This window comes from Euphorbia lathyris, chromosome 3 (assembly GCF_963576675.1).
Source record: "Euphorbia lathyris chromosome 3, ddEupLath1.1, whole genome shotgun sequence".
NCBI classification, from domain to species: Eukaryota; Viridiplantae; Streptophyta; class Magnoliopsida; order Malpighiales; family Euphorbiaceae; genus Euphorbia; species Euphorbia lathyris.
The window spans coordinates 83,560,143-83,580,775 of record NC_088912.1 but is presented as its reverse complement, the minus strand read 5'-3'; the positions used below and the strand labels follow the sequence as shown (position 1 = coordinate 83,580,775).

General features: G+C 35.1%; 1 protein-coding gene across 1 annotated transcript; it reads left to right on the top strand.

Annotated features, from left to right (window-relative positions):
• Positions 1–6,443: 6,443 nt before the first annotated feature.
• On the top strand, positions 6,444–10,358 carry LOC136222959 (beta-fructofuranosidase, insoluble isoenzyme CWINV1-like). Its single transcript, XM_066010660.1, has 5 exons — positions 6,444–7,306; positions 7,382–7,540; positions 8,850–9,106; positions 9,206–9,296; positions 10,055–10,358. The coding sequence occupies exons 1-5, from the start codon at positions 6,449–6,451 to the stop codon at positions 10,232–10,234; spliced, it is 1,545 nt and encodes a 514-aa protein (XP_065866732.1). The 5' UTR covers positions 6,444–6,448; the 3' UTR covers positions 10,235–10,358.
• The last annotated feature ends 10,275 nt before the right edge of the window (positions 10,359–20,633 follow it).

Sequence of the window (20,633 nt, the reverse complement as noted above, 5' to 3'; positions counted from 1 at the left end):
AACATCGACGAGTTAATATATTCCTCACTCTCTCAATTTTCTCTAGGTTTTCCAAATGGGTAATTCTACTATCATCCGCGTGAGGAAAGGAAGGCCAGACTTGCTGTCTCATTATGGCTTCCTCTAGCAGATGAGTGCATGAAAATAACCATTGATACGAGTTTGTAGATTGCTGATAGAAAGGTTAACCGAAATTTTAGAGGTCAGATTGTAAGACGTAGCCTATTCAGTAGTGATGATCGAGGCATTGGAATGTGTCTATTCTCTTTTCTCAAGTTTTTACCCTTATAATGGCGTGGTGGAGTCCAGGTGATACGCCATTCAGATGACTTCCTTGATACGCCATCGCTTCTCAGACCGTCCCAATACGCGGTCGTTTGGCAAATATCCTCTTTGATCCCTCTGATAATATCTCGATATTATCAGATCCATTCAGGAATCTATAAACATGTTAAGAGCAGAGCATGTTATGCAAATGGATATTATACGAGCTGAACACAAAGAAGCGAATGAGGTAGATGAGGCAAGTAAGAAGTCTAGCAGACACAGTTCCATGGCATGTTCTACCAAACATCACATCGTCCGAAATTGTCCAAGAAAAGAAAATGCGTCGGAGGAATCTCAACATGAAGTAGATAGATGCCGATCAAAAGAAATGACTATTAGTCATGTGTATCGAAGGTGTCGACATTCAACAACACCTCATAAGCAACCTCATCGAGTAGAAAAATCAAGATCTCTAAAGGGACGCAGAGGCGTTAGTCATGATTCCACCGAATCCCTACTATGTAGATATGAGGCTAGCTATCGTAAGCCTGCAAGATCAAGATCTGCAGAACGAAAGAATCCTATATCTGATCCAAAGCCAAAGGTTAGCGAAGCAACTTCCCTCAAAGATGACATATACAACCTCATCAGGAAGGAGCTTCATCATGCAATGATGAATGGATGAATGATGTCACGAATTCCTAAAATCACAGATGTGGATACTCCTCTGTGTGTAGAGATAATAAATCAGTCCATGTCTAGGGGAATTAAGTATCCTTTATATTGAAGGATTACAATGGTATGACCGTTTCTACTCTTTTACATGTAAAAAAGTTTCATAAGGCATTGTAGACAATGATGACAACAAATGCTCTTTTGTGCATACTCTTTTCTACAAGCTTGAAAAAATCTGCAACTTATTGGTACGACTAGCTCCTCCCAGGTTCCATTCGATCATTTAACCAGATGTCGGACGAATTTGCCAATCACTTAATTACATCTATTCCAGAGAGTAAGACAATGCGCGATCTGAATTAATTAGTGCAAGAACCGAATGAATCTCTCAAATTGTGGGTGGAGCAATTCAATAGGACAGCCATCCAGATCAAATATCTGAACATAGATGGAGTAGTAGAGGCAATGACTAATAATTGCCGAAGTAAAGACTTGTCTAAATAGTTGAATACCCGAAGGCGAAAGATGTTTCCAGATTTGATGAGGAGAGCTCGCGACTTTGTTAGATGGGATGGGCATCACCTCAATCCATTGCTTAAGGATATGTTGGGACCAGTCAATCATCCTAGAAAGTCTAGAGGCAATAGGGGCAAGGAGGAGTGTAGAAGACCCAAAGAACAAACATATCATATTTACGCTCCTCTGAACACTCCTTAAAAAGAATGTTTGTATATGGTGGAAACAAATAGACAACACATCCAGTACCCTCCAAAGTTGAAATCCTCTAGCAGGCGACACAATGACATGTATTGTGAATTCATAAAAGGTGAAGGTCATGACACCGAAAATTGTAGACAATTAGCTACACAGCTTAACAAAATGGTCGAAGCAAGAAAGTTGGACTATTACTGTAGTACATATAAGTTTTGATTGCTGTCAAAGGTTAAGAATTTCATATAGAAAACATGTTGCAATATTATTCTCACTTGAGAAAAGATTTTTTTAATAAGAAGTTTCTCTAGACAACTATTGTACCATATGTGGCTAGTTAGGTGAACATGACTTGCACCTCTTATATATTGTCAATTTGTGTTAGATTGTTGGAGGCTGGTGGTGTTGAGGTGGTGGAGCTTCATGTTAATGATTTTGCTCATGGTGTCCTCCATATTACAAGGGCTCCCACCTTAGAAATTCAAAGATTATTTTTGCATGGTGTTGTAGACAATTTGGTGCCAGCAAAATCAATGGTTCTGGAATGGGAAACTAATACCGACGAGTTAATGTATTCCTCACTCTCTCAATTTTCTATAGGTTTTCCAAATGGGTAATTCTACTATCATCCGCGTGAGGAAAGGAAGGCCAGACTTGCTGTCTCATTATGGCTTCCTCTAACAGATGAGTGCATGAAAATAACCATTGATACGAGTTTGTAGATTGCTGATAGAAAGGTTAACTGAAATTTTAAAGGTCAGATTGTAAGACGCAACTTATTCAGTAGTGATGATCGAGGCATTGGAATATGTCTATTCTCTTTTCTCAAGTTTTTACCCTTATAATGGCTTAAAATTTTGTAACTATTACATATAGATAAAACAAGATTAATACATACCTGGTGAATGATATAATAGCCTCAGCTCAGTTAGCAGAAAACCAAGAAAAAACTCATAATTGTATAATTAATTAATATATTTATCCATGTGACTCATACCATTACAATATCCAAATCAATAATACACATTAAAATCAAAATATCACTTTTTGCTTGGAAAAAAGAAGAAAAAGTATCCAATTAATTAATTTATCAAAATCGATCATATCCACAAAGAAATCCAAATGCTTCAATCCATAACTTTTCAAACTAATCTACCAAAAAATAAAATGTGAAACATTCTTTTATTATTGGAAGGTTAGGATCAACTAATTAATTAAATTATTATTTTTCAATAATATAATCAAATAATTAAAATTTCATAAAGCTAATAAAAAGTATATATATTCTTTATCCATAAAATTTAATTGATACGATATAAATTTTAATTTTAATTTCTTTTTTTCTCCTTATCAAATTCTTATATCCTTATCTTATAAATGTGGAAATATGTAATTGTCCAATATCAGCTCACTTTTCACTTTTCAGCGCTGAAAATAAGTTGCGACGCAATCCTTGACTCAAATTATTATTATATTAATATTTATACACATGGAAAACACAATTTAAAATTATATTTACATAATTTAATTTCAAGAAAAATTATATGAAACTAACATCTAGAAATTTCAATAATAATTTATACCCGACATAGGATCTGTGCAATTTCCACGCACGAGGCCAAGTTGGTATAATAAATTAAATGAAAAATTAAATAAGTAGAATTAAATAATTTTTACTACAAGATCTAGATCAGATTTTGGTGGTCATAAATATTTATGGACATTATTTAAGATAGAGGGCAGCTAAAATACCAATTAAAAAATGGAAATCTCATTTGAAAATTTTCTTGTAATTTACAATATGGTTTTTCTTTTTGAATAAAATTTACAATATGGTTTATTCATAATATAAACCATTAAATTGGATACTCATTAAACCAACTCGGGTGGGAGGTTTTTGGTTGTTACAATCCTATGTGTGATTCTTACAAACTATTACGGTGGTTATTACAAAAATCTGTTTGTTACAGATTTAAGTAACATAGACTAGATAACTCCCTAAAATCCAAAAAGTAGAAAATTGAATGGCACAGACGGTGATGATGCGCCAGATATGGGGCGTTAGTTGCCGTTCCATGCCTTCAATTTCTGCTTTATTGAATTGGTAAATTACAATTGTGAGTCTGAATAAGTTACGTTTTGATCCTGAAAAATTACAGTTTTGATATCTATTATTAATTAATATATTTTTTTAACTCCATAAAATTTTGAAAAATTTATCCCTTTTAATGGAATGTTACTTCCTTTTGTTACTTACCTTACATAAGTCACAATGGTTGTTACCAACCATTATGGATGCTTTAGTGGTAAAAAAAAAATAGACTAATATATGGTGATTGATTAATTGGATGTTAACATTAATTATTTTGTAATACTGAAATTGATGAAATATTGATGTAGACATAGTGTCACTAATATATAAATATTAGATCTTTGAATATATATTATTATCCATTGACTTTTTGACTTCAAAGTAAAACAACTTAGGCACAAAATTTCCAGGATGCTGCTGACTAATAAATATAATAGTATCAAATGTAGAAAATTCAACAAAATTCTTTTAACTTATTATCTTCATATAACTCTTGAAAATTATAATCAAAGATTATTATTATATTATTATTAGTAGTAATTATTTAAAATAAATAAATAAAAGTCATCTCTGGCACCAAACTTGTCCTATAAATAAGTTGTAGAGTTGTCACAGAAATATACATTATTCATTTCAAGAATAATAAATTAGAGTAAAAATGATGATTTCATGCTTCAAGTTTTTTATAATTTTGTTAGCTTTTCATGAGATTGAAGCTTCTCATCATGTTCATAAGAAGCTTAGAATCTCCATGGAAGAATCTGCAAATAATGTTGCTTCTTCATCTTCCTCAAATCAACCTTACAGAACAGCTTTTCATTTTCAACCACCCAAAAATTGGATGAATGGTATATTTTATTTTTATTATTATTTATATATAATATTATTTATTTAATCTGATATTCATGTTCTTGTTTCTTGTTTTCTGGTTTTTGTCAACTCTTTTGCAAAATGGGCCACACAGATCCAAATGGTGAGTTCTTTTCTGCCATGGTTATGTATATTTCTATTTTTTTTTATTTAATCTTCAATTAAAAAAAAATGGTTATATTTATTTTTTATGGGGGAAAAAAAACAAAATTAGGGTTGCACATCGATGACATGAATATTTAAATTATCATGTGAATTTTACTGATAAGATAAGAGCATGTCAATCATGATTGCCAGTCTTGTGATAAAAATTAAATACCAACAAAAAGTAAATTAGTACAAGTTTCAGAATTGTCACCTTCGTATATAAACGACAATTTTTCATGTTTTATTTTTCAATTTTTTGTTAAATATGGTAAAAGAAAAAAATTATTTTTATAAGATTCTTATAGTAAGATTAATTAGTCTAATTCATTAAGAATTAGACTTAAAGAGCCCATGAGAGTTGACCTAAGTTGATACTCTATTTGTTTAGTTTGGGCTTCAAATGGACTTAAAAACAAAATTCCAGATTTTGTATTTGATTTGAAATCCAACCAATATTTCTTGTCATTTATTGAATATTATATTTTTTATTATTTGAATATTTGCATATTAAGATTATATACTAATTAAGGTTATAAATGTCTTCTTCCAAAAAAAATAATTTATAAATGTCTTATGGTTACTAAAGTAGGTGGTATTTGTTTACCTATTTTTCACATCCGGTTTCTTTTGAGAGGTTTAGATGTTTTGTTAAGAATTTTCTATTTACCTTTTATATATGAAAATAGCTTTTCACAAAACAAGGAATTCTTGCTTTTTTGGAAAAACAGTTTTTTTTTTTTCCAATAATAAACCGTAACACTAAACAACAGATAAATCAAACAGACCGTTAAATTAAAAAATTTGAATTTGAATGTTTATTAAAAGATTACCTAATAATTTCAAACCGATTAATTATGTTTATTTAAGAGAAATTGTATTCAAATTATTATAAATTGCATTTATTGTCATTTAACTTTACTTTTTTTACTAATAACTAGTTTTTGACCCGTGCGATGCACGGATTCATCTTAATATATAAATATTAACAAATAATGAAGTGACACATCAACTTCATCGTTAATGTTTTATATTATATATAGATATGCAGAGAATTAGAGAGATTTTAGGAATTAATTTAAATTATGTAGAACTTTTAGATATAGATATGCAGAGAATTAGAGAGATTTTAGGGATTAATTTAAATTTTGTAGAACTCTTAGATATAGTACGGATAAAATAATTTTTTTATAAATAAATATAATAATATAACTAAAGTTAATATATTATATTCTATATTATATTTTTTATCAGTAAAAAAGGATGAAGTGACACCTCAGCTCCATCGTTGCTGTTTTATATTATATATAGATATGACTATTAAATTTCAAAACTTGACACAAGATCTTGTTAAAAAATTTCAATTATTAATATTATAATATCTTATGAAAGTAAACGATATTAAAATGATTATTTACAATTTTAAAATGAAAAAATAAAAAGCTCAAGGAGTTAAATTGTTTCAAATAACCACGTTTTTTATTTTTAAAATCATAATTTTCAACATTATGCAATTTAGATAAATAAAAAAAAAATTGATTGAAATGTGTTTTTTTTAATGATTGACATTTTAAGAAACTAAACCACCTCAAAATAATAAATGATATAAATGTGTTTTTTTTTCCTTTTCTGAAATGATTAAAATGTGGATTTAATTAAGGAAAGATTTGATTAAAATTTACAGGCCCAATGATCTACAAGGGAATTTACCACTTGTTTTATCAATACAACCCCAAAGGAGCAGTATGGGGTAACATTGTGTGGGCCCATTCAACATCAAAAGATCTTATTAACTGGACCCCACACAAACCAGCCATCTACCCATCTCAACCTTCCGACATAAACGGCTGCTGGTCGGGATCCGCCACCATCCTCCCCACCGGGAAACCGGCTATCATCTTCACCGGAATCGACAAAAACCATAACCAGATCCAAAACTTAGCCTTCCCCAAAAACCCATCCGACCCATATCTAATCGAATGGGTCAAATCACACCATAACCCGCTCATGACACCCACCCGAGAGAACCAAATCAACGCGACCTCATTCAGAGATCCAACCACAGCCTGGTTAGGTCCAGATGGCAAGTGGAGAGTGATTGTCGGAAGTAAAGTCAACGATGTAGGAATGGCAATTTTATATACTAGTACCGATTTTGTCCACTGGGTTAAATCCGAGAACCCGTTGCATTCGGCTCCGGGTACCGGAATGTGGGAATGCCCGGATTTTTACCCGGTTTCAGTTGACTTGGTAACCGCTGTGGATATGCCTGTTTTAGGACCAAGTGTTAAGTTTGTGCTTAAGAAGAGTTTAGACGACACTAAACATGATTATTACACAATTGGAGAGTATGATCAAATTAAGGATGTCTATACACCTGAAGATGGATCAGTTGATGATGGGTCTGGATTAAGATATGATTATGGCAAATTTTATGCTTCTAAAACATTTTTTGATAGTGCTAAGAATAGAAGAGTTTTATGGGGTTGGGTTAATGAATCTTCAACTGATCAGCAAAATATTTTGAGGGGTTGGTCTGGAATTCAGGTAATTATTTAATTTAATTAATTTTTTTTTTTAATTTTAGAAATAAATGATGTAATTTTTAATTATGAATTGCAGGCAATTCCGAGAAATGTTTATCTAGACAAATCAAGGAAGCAGTTGGTGCAATGGCCAATTAAGGAAATTGAAAAGCTGAGAAGAAATCCTGTCTATTTGACAAATAAAGTGCTTAAACAAGGATCTGTTGTTGAAGTCTCTGGCGTTACAGCAACACAGGTAAATTAAAATATTTTGAATTAATCTTTAAAATGACCCTTAAAGTTGTTAGGTATTATCAATTTAGTATGCAAATTGAAATTTAGATATCAATTTTTGACTTACTAGTGATATTTATAAATTAACCTAAATACAAATAGTTTTAATGAATTAAGAGTCAAAATATTTTTTGAGGTTGCCATTGAGGATTACTTTAGTTCAAATGGAAATTTAGGTATTTTGTTATTCCTCAAAGAATATTTTGATGGATTGTTAGGTATTAAAATTGATTATATTTGGATTAGATAAATTAGTTCAAATGGAAATTGGATTAGATAAATTAGTTCAAATTTGATGGATTTTTAGGTATTAAAATTGATTATATTTGAACTAACTTAGAATTAAGTTTACACCTAAATTTGAATAAAGTAATTTTGGACTAATTTGAATAAATTTTTTTTGAATAAAGTAATTTTTATCGAAACAATACTTTAAAAAAGATAAAATTGAACTATATTATTAAATTGCTGTCTCAAGAAGTTGAGTGGTAAAATTTGTAATATATTGTTAACAAAATTGCCATTGGGTGAACTCCATGGCAAAGAAGTGACTCTTTGTAACCCTTTTACAAGGGTTATATTCCTCCTATTATTGGTAAAGTTTGCATAAATGAAATTAGGAAGGTAAAGGAGCTGAGCCTGAATCTTGATAGATTCAGTATTGACTCGTTAGTATCTCGAGTTTAGTCTTCTCGAACCGAGTTTTGACCGAGCCGAGTTTTAATAAAGTTCATCATACATGCATAAAATAAATATTGTAAGAGACAAAGAAAAAACCTTATAACGTATTCCATATCAGTTTAAAATATTTTATAAAAATCACATGTTATTGGCCAGAAAATTTTAAAACATTTTTTGTGTTATTTTTCTCATGAGTTAAATCTCATGTGGGTTGTGAATTGCAATGAAAAATTAATACCAATGACTGAAAGAAAAATTTAAAACAATAAAATATATATTAAATATAAATAAAAAAATTAGAAATATATATAGTAATTAAAAAATAATCGAGCATGTTCACGAGCTTTCGAGCCGAACCTAAGGAAGCTCAGACTCGGCGCGTTAGTGCTCAACTCCATTCCGAACTCGAGTTGAATTTTATCGAGCTGAACTTTGACAGAGCCGAGCTCAAATAGTTTGCGAACTATCAAGACTCATTGACACTCCTAAATGGAACAATATGTAAACCTAGACCGACTAGAGGTACTTTTTTTTTTCCACTTAACTTTTTATTTAGTTTACTTATTGTAAAATAAAATGGTGAAATGCAGGCAGATGTGGAGATATCATTTAAGATATCAGAATCAGATCTAATGAAAGCAGAAGTCATGGAAGCAAGTTGGAGAGACCCCCAAATTTTATGTAGCAAAAGGGGTGGTTTGGTAAAGGGAAGTTTAGGTCCTTTTGGGTTACTTGTTTTGGCATCAAAAGATATGCAAGAACACACTTCTATTTTCTTCAGAATTTTCAAAGCCCAAAACAATACTAGTAGTAAATATGTGGTTCTCATGTGCTCTGACCAAACTAGGTAATTTAATTTTCTAATTTACTTTTCAAACCCATCATCATCAATTCTTTTAATTCACCTTATTAATAATTTTCAACAACTTATTATTATTATATGCAGATCTTCACTTCATTCAGACTATGATAAGACTACTTATGGTGCTTTTCTGGATGTCAATCCTCTTACTAATTCTCTCTCCTTGAGAACCTTGGTCAGTTTATTTTCATCTTCTTTCTTCGCATATTCGATTTAATATTTAGCACCAAAAACGAATTATTTAAAAAAATTATTCCCAACATAGTAATGGTTAGAAAATAATTTCATTGAACGGGTTGTTTTTAAGTTTGTAGTTAAAAACAGTTTTATTATGGTGGATCCACTGCTGCAATGGTATCATTACAGTGCCTTAGATGTTCGTAATAAAACTATTTTTAATTACAAAGTTAAAAACAACCTCAACCATAATTTTTATAAACGACCCCTTTACCCAACCAACATTATACTACCTTCACTATTATTACCACTACCTCCTTTGACATTTTCAACCTCTCTTGTAGATTAGTTAGGTAAATAATTTAGTTTAGTAACCAAAAGAAAAGGTAAATAATTTAGTAGCTAGGTCTAGTCCACTATTGCTTAATTAGGAGCATTTTATTATAAACAATTAAGTAATCTGATCCCAATCTATTTTTAGACTATGGATATTGCTATCTAATTCCCAACCTCATATTAATTTACATGTGCACTGCATAATTAGATGATGGTTTTTTCCCTTTGTATTATTGGGGCTGTAACTGAATGGACTGCTCAGGCTCGGGTCATCAGAAAATTGACAAGCCCAAGCTCAACATTCTGTTCGCGAGTTTGTTAATGACCTCGTTCACGAACTTTGTTCGCGAGTAGTTCGCTAATTCAGTTCATACACTTTGTTCGCGAACAACTTATTAATGGTAGACACTATATTTACAGATAGATCATTCGGTAGTGGAGAGCTTCGGAGGAGAAGGAAAGAGTTGCATAACAGCAAGAGTTTATCCAACATTAGCCATAAATGAAGGTGCCCACTTGTATGCTTTCAACAATGGAACTCAATCTGTCACCATTTCCAAACTCACTGCTTGGAGTATGAACAAGGCTCAAATCAACTGATATATATTACAACTAATTAACAAATCTTTGTTATCAGTTTTTTTTTTTTTTTTAATAGATATATATTGTTTCTGAATTTTCATATAGATTGGGTTAAATATATATATCATTTTTACTTTTTCTATTCTTGTATGGGTTGGAAAATTGATTTTTTTTTTAACTCGTGATTGTTTGCTAAATTGAGGCTTAAATATATAATGAATAGATGAAATTTTGGAAATCAAGTAATATGTCATTGTGTAATGAGATCTTTCCAGCGGTATAATATAAGCCCAATATGGATGAACGATAAATGAAAAATTGATGCTTAAAATAAATCACTTGAAATGATATTATTGAGGAATAAGAAACCAACCCCACATTGCCTTTCTAAGAGAACTTTGTATATACAAGGATCTTTTAGAGGATCTAAGTCATAACCAATTAGAAGCCTCTTCCGTGCGCAGGGGTGCATATCATATCCTGCTGTGTTTGGGGGTGTACATTTATGACGTGGGCAATGCAAATTTTGTCCTCTTGAGTCGGCCTTTGTTTGGCTTAGTCTGTAATATATTTTTTCCTCATATGCCATCTACCTATTTGAAAGGCACCAAAATTTTTCCCGTTCATGCTCCGTACTTGTTCCTCATTTTACAAGGGTAGTTTTTGGGTAAAGAAAAAGACTTAAGACTTGTATGAAAGTATGTATTGTGATCATAAAAGAGAAGAAATGAAAAAGCTCAAAATATATTAAAAAGCAATTGAGGCTTATATAGCCGTTATAATAAAGAACGAAGAAAGAGTAAAGTAACACTAACAGCTCGAAATGACTATGACTAATTACAAAAATAGTACTCAAACTTTTCTTAGCTAGCTAATTACATCTTAATAGTCGCCTATCAAATTGGGAGTGTAAGTAAAAACAATCCTAACTTGGATAAGGATGATTGCATTTGAGCACAAGTGCTTTGTAAGCAATCTTCAAGTTGTTCATGTGTTGGAACAAAAGGAGTGATAATAAAACCTTCAACCATTGCCTCCCTAACTAGGTGACCATTTATATCAATATGCTTCACATTTTCATGATTGCCTACAATGAAAATTGCGGCATAATTGTCACATTTCAATGGAATTCACAAACAGTTGTGGTCATAACTCGATTTTCTGCCTTTGTGGATGATTTTCTCACTTGTGGGATTCGCAAACGTCGGTTCTCCATGATTTTTCTTTTTTACTGATTTTATCTTTTAACGTTTATTGATTTTCTGAATTTTGTTTTAATGGAACCAACCGTTTCAATTGCTCAACATGGGTTTTTTCATAGGTCCTCTGACCCAGTGTCTACACCTATATGTGTGGAGAATAGTGACTGTCCAGTCTCTACCAATAAGCTCAATGCAAGCGAGTATCAGGCTGTTACATGAGCTGGAGTTCCCACATCTTCTATTTAGCCATTGGACATCCAATGATGAATCAGTCTCGACAACAATATTTTTAATCCTTATGTTCCAAGCCAGATCGAAACCTTTATAAACGACCCATAGTTCCACAAGAATGGCAGAGCAGATTTCGATGTTGATGAAAAAACCCGACACACACTTGCCTTCTGAATTTATGATGACCCCACATCCTCTTGCAATACTTGGGTTACCTTTACTACTTCCGCCCGTGTTCAGCTTGAAGTAAGGAAGAATAGGAGCCTGCCAACACACCTGGATATCTCTTCGTGTCACAAGTAGACGACTAAGATCCTCCCCAATCCTGAAAGCGTTAGAGGTCTTGTTTAGATTGGAGACGAGGAAGCCAATTTGTGTTCCGATCTCTTGCTCCGTCCCCTCGAATATCTTAATGCAACACCATTTCCAGAGCCACCATACCGTGGTGGAGAAAAGAATTTTTCCATATACTAATAAACTCAGGATGAACAAAGGATTTAATGTTAAACAAAATCCAATCCTGTAAATTTAAAGAGGTCCAAAAATTCAAAAGACTATTCGGAATGAAATGGTCCAAATTTGGCTATTACAATCTATAGCAATCTCTAAAGGATATGCAAGGTTGTCTCAGAATGGGCATAACAAACGAGGCACATATCAATTTGGCTAAAGCAATGCCTACTCCATTCATAATTGCCTTAGAAATGTGCAGATTTTTAGAGAAACTTTCAGCTGTCGAATGATCTTCCAGTCGATGTCCTGCAAACTTTCCAAAGTACTTAATTGGGAACAGTACGCATACTTAACTATAAGGGAGCCATTAGGGGAAAGTGCCCAACACATTTTATCTAGGTTTGTAGGATCCATATTAATCATCATATTATTTAGCATTTTAGCAGTTTCATGGGTGATATACTTATTAAGCAAATCCCACCTCAATCCACTCGAGTTCCATTAAAAAGCAATGATGTTAAACCTCTCCACAAAGAGAATTTCTATACTAGTAATGGCTGATATAATTGGTCTTTCCAGTAACCATTTATCAGTCCAAAGGAATCTATTAACTATAGAATGATTTTGCAATATTACCTATTAAATAAAATTTGTTTATTAATGGATTACTAACCGAATCGATAAATTTCAATTTGGTTATCGAGTTTGATTGAATCGAATTTAAACCATGTGCCCATAAAGTCGCTCACCGCCAATCTAGCCAGTCGTCCATAAATTTACACCCCAGATGTTAATTTATGTATTATCCCTTAGAAGTGATATGAGTTTCTAATTACACCCCGTGTTTAAGGAAACAACAGCCTAGATTGCTCAGTCTTCACATAGACGTGCAAAATCGAGAATTCATTCTGATTTTCCTAAATTAGACCTTTTTTGGCGATTTGGGAGGTGCTTAGGCTGCTACGATAGCGCTTGACAAGAGTTTATTATATTTTTTTTAGTTTTTTTTTGCTTGATTACAATTTACTTGCATGATTGTTGGTGAACTGTGTTTATTATTTTTAGATATTTTGAATTATTTGTGTTTTCTACTTGTTTCCATGATATAATTTAAGACTTCAAAAATATTGTTTAATGGTTTTTGATGAATTATATTACTTGTGAACATTATTTTTATTTGTAATCTGAATTGTTTTAATGATATTGTTGTTGAAATATTGTCATCTATATATTTTTAAAGATATATATTATAAATATACATTTTTTATATTAAATAATTTTATATCATTATTTTTAGATAGTATATATATATTTTCATTATATTTGTATTTTTTTTGTCAACAAATAATAAAATATAAAAATACAAATTCGATTAATCTCCAATGACCCTATTGACCCAACTAGCGTCAAATATATTTACAATCTTGAGCCTTTTTGTTTCGGCTGTTAGCTAATAGCAGTTATTGTTAGCTGTTTGTTATTGCAGTTAGTTGTTTGTTGTTATTAATAATTTTTTTATTAGCTGATTAGTTATTAGTGTTTGGTAAAATCGTAATTATTATTATTATTAGTATGTAATATGTCTAATTAACAAATAAATTATAAAAACAAAAATTTAAACAAATTAATAAAAATAACCTAAATAACTAAAAATACAAAATTATTTGCTATCAGTCAACATTGCATGGACCTGTTTTAGTAGACTTTAATTTCTCTAGGCTAACTTTAATTAAAATTCAGCAGTCTTCATTAATTAATGACATTGATAGATAATTAACTCATTACTTTTATTAACAATCAGTCAATAATAATAGAATTATGCATCCCCTATAAAATTATAACACAATTTTTCCTACATTTGACAAATCATATAGGTAGTTACAATTATATAGTCAAGTTTCATTTGTGATTTACACTCTACCACATCTTAATAATAATAAGATAATTAAACAAACAAATATCAAAATAAATGATAAATCTTTACACTTTCAAAATTTGAAGGATTAAATTTTAACTTTTAATTTTTATGCATATTCAACTTTTTACTGACGAAACATTAATAAGAATTTCAATATATGTGAAAATTAAAATCCACAGGTTTAATATATATAAAAAATAATCAAAAGTAATCTTTAGAACACTAAAAATTTAAAGACTTCTGTTTTTTTTTTTTTTTTGAAGAATTTTTTTTTCAAAGACTTAATTATGAATTTACAAGTAAATAAATTCATAATTATGAATTTAACCTTAATGAAACTATTAAGTATTAATTAGTCTAAGCTAGGTCCCACTTTTCATTTTGAGTATGACTTGTATATACAGTAAAACCTCTATAAATTAATACTCGATAAATTAATAAACTCTTTAAAATAATAATTTCTTCTGGTCCCGACTTGGACCAGTTTAAAAAATAATCAATTTTAATAAATTAATAAGATAATAATTTTCTGGAACAACTCTTTATAAATACATTGTATTATTACCTTTATAAATTAATAATTTCTCAAATACATATGCGAAATATATATAGATATACATACTTGGGATAATTTAGCAAAATATGAATCTATAGTATTTTGTTTTTTCTTGAAATTTAAATCTAGTTGAATTTCATCTCTGACTATTCTCAGTGCATTTAAAAGTTCCGGTGTATTGTTGTCAAATTTTAACAAAAAATTTTATAAAGAGTGTATGATGCTATAACTTCTTCATTTCTTGTGACTGTGATAACTTGCCGGATCCGATTTGATATTCTCTGCCAGAGTTACCTGCAAAACAGAACCGGAGACAGGATCTCCGGGAAAACTCTCCGACGATCAAGTCAGTTTTTGTAAGAAGGTTGGTAATTTGACAATAGTATTGCGGGGAAAATTGTGAGCGTACCTTTTTCCCTTGTTCTTAAGGCCTTTTATAGGTGTTTTTTAGGTAACCGCCGAGGGCGGTTACTCCTTAGTGGGCCACGTTCTGAGGGCGGTTCCCCCTTTTTAGGCCATGTCCCTTTCGTGGCTTTCATGGCAACGAACGTGGTTCTGAGTGGGAGTCTTGATGCTCCGTTTAGGAATTCGGGGCGGTTACTCGCTTCACCCGTTTTCGCTTATTCGGGTCCCATTCGGGGCGGTTACTCGCTGCGCCCGCTTCCTTTATTCCGGTCCCATCCGATCTTAGACCATGGGTCTAAGTATGGGCTGGGCCTGCGAAATGAATATGACCCGGTTTAGCCTCGCGGGTCATCACATGCCTCCCCTTTAGTTTGATACAAGAGCCCTTTAGGGTCTATTCATAGGGGACGCTTCGTTTTTGCTTGTCTATTGAAAATTCAAAAACTTGTGAATTTTTCCTCTTTCGTTGTTTCTTTTCCGGCGTCATCTTTTCCGGCGTTGACCTCTTATTTCCGTCACTTCTCTGTGTTGTCTTTCCCATGTAAGTTTTCCTCTTCATAACTTGTACCTTGTTCGGCTTTTTACTTCTGTTTATTTCTTTTCCTCAACATGTCGAACCCCGACCTCGACTTCGCACCGTTCGATGAGAACTACGTCCGCGAGGTTTCTCATGAAGTTGATGAGATGGTTGATGAAGTTTCAACCAGTTCTCATGGGTCTGATTCCCACCCCGCTGACTTCCTCCATCTGGCGAATACAACCGACGAGGGTCTAGATTTTGACCCTAAGAAGTTGATTCCGCCACCTGTCCCAACCCCCCGTTTGTTACCAAAGAGGGACATGTCGGGAAGCCTAGTTTGTCGCGAGACCATTGAGGATTTGCGGGTGCAATATCCTTGGCTCCAAGGTCTCGAGACCATCATTCCCGGGGAGGATAGAGGACCGGGCGATTACCCAAAGGGGTATTTCACCATTTTCGTCGCCCAAATTATCTGCGGCTTCACTTATCCGCTGGCGGATGAGATTGTTTCCGTCCTCGGCGGTTACGGAATCGCACCCGGGCAGTTACATCCAAATGGATGGGCCGACTTGACCCTGGATAAATTTCTGGCGGATTGTTTGGAGGTTCCTTTCTCGCTCAAAATTTTCTCCAAGCTTCATCATTTCAAGAGTTCGGTGGGATATTTCACATTCATCCGCCAGAGCGGATACTATGGTTTTGACGAGAAGCTGAACAAGATCCGCGAGTGGGATCGCTCTTACTTTTTTATCAAGTTTAATGAGGGAAATCTGAACTTCCTTCGCCGTTGGGGCCGGCCCAATGTGAAGAGTTTGAACTTCGGTTACCCCAGCAAGGAAGAATCCGCTGTCATCGAGTTCCTGAAGAGTACCCCTCCTTTTGTATGGACATATGATCAGGCCTTCCATATGCTAAGGAGCCGAGTAGCGATTGCCTACCGCGAGGGGGATCGCGTGGTCTATATCCCTTATCGCGCTTTTGTACAAGGTACTTTTTATTTCCAAGTTGATGATTTCTTTTAACCCTTTGCAGGGGTGATCCTTTATCTCAAATCGCTGCAGATCGGGAGGCTAAGGCCCTAGCGAGAAGGAAGAAGCGGATGGCAGGAACCGCTTCCGTTGTAGGGGCGGATTCTTCTGGAGGAACGATTCCTTCCATTGAGGCGGCTTCTCCTATAAGGGCCTCCGTTTCACAAGGTCCCGCTTCTGCCTCCGAGGATCTTCCTTTGACGAGGAAGCGGAAGATAAGTGCGGATACAGAGTCTTCTCGTCCCAAGAAGAAGAACACCTCCGTGTCCCTTACTGTTGGCGGTACACCCGTATCCGCCTCATCCAAAGGAAAGAGCAGTACCCCAATTCACAAGGTATCTTGATCTATTCCCTCTTTCTATATTGCTACTTTTTTCCTCATGAGCTATCTGCTGTTCTCTTGATATTTTTCTTTACGCCTTTGCAGCCAATTCCCGACATCACCGGATGGTGGACTAGGACCTTTGGCATGGCCGTGAGTTTTTCTTGCAAGGACATTGTCTCTTCCATATGCAATGTCCTCGGGCGGCTTCCCTCTGCTTCCCGTGTGCACGAACAAGTACCGCTCCCTACCGCTGTGGAGGGGATCGAGAAGCGTTCTGTAGAGGTATATTGTTGCTTGTCATTCTCTTTCAAGGATCTTGCGTCCATTGTAACCGCCTATTTCTATTCGCCCTTTTTTATTCGTGAGCCGTCTTATATGCAGATTATCAATTTCGCTGAGGGCATTCTCCGAAGGGATGCCGAGCGAGCCAAGGAGTTGGAAGGTCTTGGTACTGAATTGGCGACTCAGAAGTCGCTTTATGATGATGTCCAAGGGAAGGTGAAGGTCCTAGAAGGCGCCCTTCAGAAGGCTGTGAGCGAGAAGGAGGAGGCTCTTAAATCTCTTCAGGCTAAGTCCGATGAGCTGCGAAAGGCCCTCGATGATCTAGCTGATTCCAAGGAGACACAAAAGAAGAGGGCTGAGGAAATTCTGGCTGAAGACGGTGCCCGCATCTACTGGTATGGGGAGCGGATTCATGCCGCTTATGAGCATGGACATCAGGGTCTCGTACTTAACCGCCCTAAGGTTCCCATCCCTGAAAAGGATTTAACTGAGAAGTGGGACAAGCTGGAAGCCGAGGATGCTGATATGGATGAGGTGCTCCTCTTAGATTGGAAGAGTTTTCAGGAATCTCCAATTATCGGCGAGATCCCTACCCGGAATGCGAAAGAAGGGGCACCGCAGGACATCTCTCAGCCTGAGTAAGAGGTATCGCCCTCTGAAGCAGTTATTGATTCGAGGGTTGAGGATTCGCTTGAAGTAGATCCGCCCACTGGAGGAGATGAGGGAGTCGCTGGAGGCGAGGAAAGCAATAGGGGTGAAGGAGAGGAAGCTGTAGCATAGTTTAATTTATATTTGGACTTTTTGTATGTAACAAACTGCCCGTCTATATTAATTTTCTTTCACTTGCCGCTTTGCCTATACGTGCGATTATTGTCACTTTATTTTCATGTATGATCCTTGCCTTTTGCCGACTTCATACTTATAATTCTTCATAGTAATTTTTGCTTTCGCTAGGGTGGCCAAACCTTTTTTGCAGTTTTTGAGTACTCGTTTATTCGCTTAATTTTATGCCTTACTCTATTATTTTTCTTTCGAAAATAATATAATCATAAGGTTAATCATAAGGTTTTGCGAGTGATGCGTAATCATGCATCCGCCTTTCTTTAATAGGCAACACATTTATGTGTTTTTTGAGTTTAACCCTAAGGGTTTTGCGAGTGATGCGTAATCATGCATCCGCCTTTCTTTAATAGGCAACACATTTATGTGTTTTTTGAGTTTAACCTTAAGGGTTTTGCGAGTGATGCGTAATCATGCATCCGCCTTTCTTTAATAGGCAACACATTTATGTGTTTTTTGAGTTTAACCCTAAGGGTTTTGCGAGTGATGCGTAATCATGCATCCACCTTTCTTTAATAGGCAACACATTTATGTGTTTTTAAGAACAATCCGCCTTCGGACGTAACATATTGAATAAATGTAATAATTGAATACCTTTATTGATAAAGAGAAAAGGTTTATTACATAGGTACACCAACTGTGTGGGATCAAAGCCTCATTAAAACCTTTTATCAGAAAACCCAATGGGAAAAACTCATAAAAGGAAAAAGAGTACTCGTCATTTCCTCGAACTACTCGGCCTTTTTATATAGGCGTAGATTCTCTAGATTCCAGGTGCGCGGGAGCTTCTTTCCGCTCATTTCTTCTATTTCAAAAGTGGCTGGTCCCAGCTTCTTGGATACTTTGTATGGTCCGATCCAGTTGACGCCCAGCTTGCCTTTGCCATCTCTGGATTGTATTTTATCCGCTTTTTTCAAGACCAAGTCGTTCTCGTTGATTATTACTTTTCGCACTCTTCTGTCATGATATTTCTTGATTCTATTGCGGTACACTGCCATTCGCATGTAAGCTTTTTCTCTTCGTTCCTCCACAGAATCCAAAGCATCTCTAATGTTGATAGGATTTTGTGTGTCGCAATAATAAATTATCCGATCTGTGGGCGACTTGATTTCAACAGGTAGGACTGCTTCGGCTCCATAAACTAGCGAGAAAGGTGTTTCGCCTGTTGCTGCCTTTACAGAGGTTCTGTATGCCCACAACATATGGGGTATCTCATCCGCCCAACCTGTTTTTTTGTCTCCTAGCCGCTTCTTGATGCCTTGAATCATGGCCCTGTTGGTAACCTCCGTCATACCATTCGATTGGGGATGGTTTACGGAAGAAAAATGATTTTTGATCCCCATGCTTTCGCAGTATGCTTTGAACTTGGCACAGTTGAACTGGGTGCCACTGTCGGTTATGAGCTTTTGCGGGATTCCAAATCGTATGATAATGTTCTCTCGTAAGAACTCGATCATTCGCTCAGGTGTTTGTGCGGTTACTGCCTCCGCTTCTACCCATTTGCTGAAGTGGTCAACTGCGACTATCAAGTACTTCCTTTTCTTTGTCGTTTCTAGGAATGGGCCCACTATATCGATTCCCCATGTTGCGAATGGCCACGCCGTCATTATAGCGATTTGTTCGGCTCCGGGAACATGCTTTTCATCCGCATGTATTTGACAATTGTGACATTCCGCAACCATCTTCTGAGAATCTTCCACCACCTTGGGCCAGTAGTATCCCATCAGTTTGACCTTTCTTGCCAACGCCGCCGAAGCTTCGTGCGCGCCACAAATTCCTTCATGTAGTTCTCATAGCACGTAGTCTCCTTCGTTGCGACTAATGCATTTCAACCATGGACATGTGTACGATTTCCGATACAAAGTTCCATCCCGAACTAAGTATCGAGCTGACTGTCCAATTAGCTTTTTGGTTAAGCTCTTATCAACCGGTAAATCTCCCTGCTCCAGATATTGGCGGATGGGCATCCGCCAATCTTCATCGTCTTCCAATTCTTCGATGACCATAATCTGATCAACCTCGAATGCTGGTGCCGATTTTATTTCCAAATTGCATGCCTTCTGACTCCATGGTTCTCTACTTGCCGCTGCTTTTGCCAATTCGTCAGCCTTTGCATTTTGGCCTCGCGGAACATGCACCATCTCCCAAACGACTCCCTTGTGCGTTAACTCTTGTGTCAATCTGCCGACTACCTGATGGTATTTTACTAGCTCCTCCTGTTTCACCAGATAATTTTTTATGATCTGGTTTATCATGAGTTTGGAATCGCTGTAGATTACCACTCTTTCTGAGGTGAGTTCATTGAGCAACTTCAATCCGCATATCATTGCTTCATACTCTGCGGCATTATTGGTAGTTTTGAAAGTTAATTTTGCTGCATAGCACAGGCGAATAACCTCCGGGCCCTTGATGACGACTCCCAGCCCAGCTCCATCTATAGATAATGCCCCATCTGTGTACATACTCCACTCTTCTTTTTGTGCCTTCGGACATTCATCGTCATCCCAGGCTGAATTCGTTCACGAAATCGGCGAGTACTTGGCTCTTTAGCGCTGGTCTCCCTTCATAGCGAATATCGAATTCTCCCAGGCGAATTGACCATTCCATCAACCGGCCGGATGCGTCAGGTTTCTGTAATACCTTTCGCATTGGGATGC

What these genes read in the sequence shown, in the direction of transcription:
- LOC136222959 (XM_066010660.1), top strand. Translation starts at nt 6,449, where the DNA reads ATGATCTACAAGGGAATTTACCACTTGTTTTATCAATACAACCCCAAA. An exon ending in GGGGTTGGTCTGGAATTCAG is followed by an intron (nt 7,307 to 7,381) that starts GTAATTATTTAA and finishes TATGAATTGCAG; the next exon opens with GCAATTCCGAGAAATGTTTA. An exon ending in CTGGCGTTACAGCAACACAG is followed by an intron (nt 7,541 to 8,849) that starts GTAAATTAAAAT and finishes GGTGAAATGCAG; the next exon opens with GCAGATGTGGAGATATCATT.